This window comes from Oratosquilla oratoria, chromosome 11 (assembly GCF_046742065.1).
Source record: "Oratosquilla oratoria isolate Oo_2021 chromosome 11, ASM4674206v1, whole genome shotgun sequence".
Classification (NCBI taxonomy): Eukaryota; Metazoa; Arthropoda; class Malacostraca; order Stomatopoda; family Squillidae; genus Oratosquilla; species Oratosquilla oratoria.
Window position 1 is genome coordinate 26,207,228 of NC_134787.1, and position 5,000 is coordinate 26,212,227.

The 5,000-nt window shown below is 39.5% G+C and overlaps 1 protein-coding gene across 4 annotated transcripts in view; it reads left to right on the plus strand.

Annotated features, from left to right (window-relative positions):
* LOC143029685 (uncharacterized) overlaps positions 1-5,000 on the plus strand; it is a 102,483-nt gene that overhangs the window by 45,267 nt on the left and 52,216 nt on the right. For all 4 annotated transcript variants that reach the window (XM_076192515.1, XM_076192516.1, XM_076192517.1 and 1 more), the window contains one exon: positions 4,211-4,316. In XM_076192515.1, the coding sequence (XP_076048630.1) occupies positions 4,211-4,316 (106 nt within the window). The remainder of the gene's footprint in view (positions 1-4,210; positions 4,317-5,000) is intronic.

The window sequence follows — 5,000 nt, forward strand, 5'->3', positions numbered from 1 at the left end:
TCTATTTCCGCATTTTCTTTTTATAAAAGACACTGTATTCAGATTTTTTGTCATTGCCTTTGAAAATGTACGTAGCGTACGAAACGTTAAGCACTACTAAAATTCTACTCCTTCTTCTTCCGAGTTTGACTCGTGTCTTCAAAACATAGGCCATGGATCATGCCCTCCTATCATTTAAGTTCGTTTTACAACCTTTCCAAGTAAATCTTTCCAGCAGTACGTATATAAAAGAACACATACTAAATGTTACTAAAAAAGCAACGGTCATGTGGATTTCATTGCACATTCTAGGTTTTAGTACGTCTCAAACCCGCCAGATGGCAGTGCTACTCCTTATCAGCCAATCACAACGTAACATTGTCCAAGATGGCAGCCTCCACGAACTGTTCATTCATGTGGTCTAGGATGCAAATGACTCTGGTTTACTTATTTTGGGGAAAAGTTATACGAAAATAAGTGAAAGCATAGCTCAGTGGATATCTTTAAAAGGCTTAGAGAGGGATATTTCCCATTCACTCCGCACACACGCTGGACAATGTCCAGTTTATGTTGGTTTGTTTACGGAGTCTGTACAATGTAGTGCATGTGTAAATAGTATGTCCAACCTGGGTTACCACAAAATTTGTTCCTTGAGGTTTAATGACAAACAGCGAATTGATTGCAGGCAGAAAAGGTTCACTGCTGAGCAACATGTTGTGGGTGAGTGCTCGAAATATGAAGAGTCTAGTCAACATGAGGAGCGTCAAGGAGGGCTAGGATGCTACGATCTGAAGTCTCGTGCAATCCAGGGGTAGATTACAGTCTGAAAAAAAAAAAAAAAAAAATCCCAAAGGAGTATTTGTTGTGTCGGTGTGTGTGTGTGCGTGTGAAATTTCAGACTGAGAGACATTCACGTAAGAGAAAGCAGGAACCTTTGCAGCAGTGCATGAGATTCTCAGCTGCAAATGAAATACGAAATACTGAAGCAAAAAAAAAAAAAAAAAAAAAAAACAGGATCGATACGTTATGCTAAAAACCTGTGGTTTGGATTTAGTAGCGAAGGAGGCCATGTATCATAATTCCTGTTATATCCAGTATCCCCTCCTAATATGTATAACTCCACCCCCGTTTTTGTACAACCGCGCTGAAGGGGATCACAGTCAATACGTATCTTCAAACAACTTTCTTTTCCCCGATAGTGGGATATTCAGTCCACACATACACACACACACACACACAAGCGCGCGTGTATATATATATATATATATATATATATATATATATATATATAATACAAAGGATTACAAAGGCGGAGCATACCGACAAGAGACCTTTTGGTCCATATCTAGGTCGGATGCGAAAAAAATCATGATTATGATAAATGAATAAATGAATAAATAAAAACTATAATAATGTAAATAATAAATAAAAAAACATAAATAAATGCATAGGTATAGTTAAGTAATAATCAAACAGGTAAATAGTAAATAATAATAAATTGACATATAACTAATAATAAATGAGAATCAAGCAAATAATGATAGACAAACAGACAAATGACAAAAAAACACAAATAATATAAAATGAATTATAATAATTACATCATCTTGCTTAGGTGTTTATCTAAATGATTCTTAAAGCTTCGAACTGAACTACATTGCACTCCCTCTGCAGGAAGTCTATTCCATTCATTAACTACATGGTTGGCGAAGTTGTTTCTACCCATTTTCAAATTAGATATATTTCCGGACAGTTTGAGACCATTGTTTCTTGTCTGATTCTCATTCAGTGTGAAAATTTTGTCACTTTAGATGTTGTCAATTCCCTTTAGATACATACACTGTTACCAAAACATCCTCATTAGGACTATGTTTCGCAACTGAGTAAGGGTGAGTCAAGATTAGACAAAAATGAAAGAAATAATACCACAAAATATATCATTCTATTTACAAACAACTGAACTTACAACTTTAAATGAAATGTACACTTAACTACAAGAACATAGGTCTGGCTAGGGAGTCGAAGCAGGTAATTAACTGGCTGTGGGAAGGGAGGGCCGAGGTGACGGAGAGACGCTAGGGTATCTCTGAGAAGAGAGTGAAGAACGACACCTGCCGGTCCCCCTTTAAAACGGCCACTGATCCCACGCCATGACCTGACCTGACCTGCAGTGGTCAACCGCTGCTGGCCTTCCTGACATTCCTGACCACCAGAGTCAGGTCTACTATCATCCAACTTCAACTGTGTTATTTATGCATCGAACATATTAGTATGCCCGCATACATATACATATACATATATATATATACATATACAAATATATGTAATATACGAAAGCGCTCTGCTTCGTTAGTTTCTTTTTCCAAGTGGTCTACTTTGCATATACATATACATATACACATACATATACATATACATACGAGTATATATTCTTTTCTTTTCATGTGACGATGCTTTTTACACTAGTGTACATATGTAGTGGACGGTGCGTGTCTGGGCTGCTGCACATTATGTAGCTGTACATAGGGTGCTGATATATACTCATACATCTGTATACGGGATAATACTTTGACGTCAGGTACAGGTGTGTCCAGTCATCAGTGCTTACCTGGTGACCCTGACGTTCATTAAACCAAGGTTGGCCCCTGTCGGTTGAAAGACTGTGGACAAATGACCTCCATTGTGTCTGATCTTGACACATCACCTCCGCCTGTTGAAAATTATATATTTTTTTTCCCTCTGGATGATATCTGCCGCGGAATCCTTCCACCTCGTGCGCGGTCCCCTGCATGGTCTCTTTCTATCTGACACCCATTCCAACATCCTGCATGCTGCCATCCTTTTGATATACCCAAACCATCGCAATTGGTTTTTCTCTATCGTCAGTAGCAGAGGTTCTACTCCCAAGGTGTTTTTAAAGTCTATATTTCCGATTTGATCTCCTTTTGTTATACCCAAACCACCGCAACTGGTTCTTTATCGTCAGTAGCAGAGGTTCTACTCCCAAGATATTTCTAAAGTCCACATTTCTGACTTAATATCCTTTTGATATACTCAAACCACCGCAATTAGTTCTTCTCTATCGTCAGTAGCAGAGGTTCTACACCCTAGGTGTACATGTGTGTTTCTAAAGTCCACATTTCTGATTTGATCTCATTCTGTTTCTTAAGCAAAGGGTCGCAACACTCATTTCTGCGTCCTCCAGCTTACTCCTCAGGCTCTCCGTCAGCATCCACGTTTCACTTCCATACAGCAGAGTCGGTTTGAGGACTACATTGTACATGTGTGTTTTCACTTTCCTTTGGATACTCGCTTCCTTGTGCAAGTGGTACAAGAGTCCTACACTTGAGGGAACTTTGAGATCCTGTTGTTATTTCTCCTTCCATTCTACTATCAATGTTTAGTGAACTTCCTAAATAATTAGAATTCACTGTTCTGGTAATGTCAAATTCTATCCGAATAGTTCTATGTTCATTGAGTCGACACTCATCCATATACTCTATTTCAGACACATTTAACTTCAATCTATTATTGCTAAAAAGTTCACTCTACTGTGTAATGGTGTCCTGCAGTTGGTGCTTACTCTCTGCTGTCTACTATGTTATCAGTATAAGCGAAACAATGTGTTTGCTCTTCCTGTTGTTGAACCTGAGTTATCACTCTGTCTATATCATGGGAGAAAATACCGTACACTTCCTTCCACCGGTGTTTACCTCCCATGTCATGTGTGCTTCTTAAGACTTTTAACACTCAATCTAGTACTCTTGCGTCAGTCAACACGATCCACATATTCTTTTGAGGATCTCTATCGAAAGTTGTCTCTAAATCCAATAAACAGATTCGATTCATATCCCCACGAATTCTCCTGTATCAGTTTTAGTTCTGCTATATATTCTACTGTGCCGCGTCTTAGCCTGAATACGCAGTCTCTGGTAGTGAGTCCTCTGTGATGTTTCTCTGTCTCTTCTCTAAGGCCATTTTGAACATTTGCGAACACGCAGGAGGGATTAGACTAAACTAGGAGGAAATGATTAAACTTTCTTTTAATTCTAAACTATTTTAGGGACACGGCTGATAATAACGCGAACCAATGTATTCTACAACGTTACGAAACATTACAACGCGTGAGTGCATTTTTTGGGGGGAAATGTTTCATTTCTTCAAGACTCAAACCACGATTTGGGTCCGTCTGACATTATCAAAGTGTTCCATTGACCCATTCCTTCTTCAGGGTGCTCTCCGAATGCAATCCGAACCCCAGGATCAAGCTGGCTCTCCAGGAAGCTTCCGCGGGCATCAAGAACTACTCCTTCGAGTTCGATTGGGACCTGAACAATGTAAGTACAGCCCCATCCTCACGCTAAGTCTCCTTGACTACTCTTTTCCATACCCTCGTCAGCGCATTTATGAAGGGAATAAGGACGGCCTTCCAGATCGATGACACTTCCTAGAGGAAGTTTTCATTCTTAGGATGTGGTTCTCTAACCCAATGGTTCTCAATCTGGGGTCCATGGGCCCCAAAGGAATAAGAGAGCTTTACGATCGGGACCCCAAACTAAAATCTAGTGGTATTAAGTGAATGCCAACTGATTCTACTCAGTGATGAATTGATTTCCAGGAGGCTAGAAGACAGCAAACCATAAATGTGGGGTACATGGGAAAGAGTGACGTCCATCCGGCTGAACCGGGTCGGCTGGATTTACCCAGAACAAAATGCGTCTTCGTACCAAAAGATCTAATCAAAGAACTCTCTTGCCGTGATGACCCTCAGCTGAATCAATTCGTCTGTTGTTAACCAGAATAAACTATATTAACTACTCCCTCCCCTTTCCCCTTTGTAGAGGTTAGCCTCTATAGTCCCAATGATTGTAAAAACATTAATTAAAATCTTTCAGGTTGGAGGGAGGATTGAACTATTTTGCCCGCGGATATATGTACAGTGTGTATATATCAGGGTAGAGTAATGTAACACATTAATATATTAAACTTAAAACCCACTATCGGAAAATAAGATTAGAAGT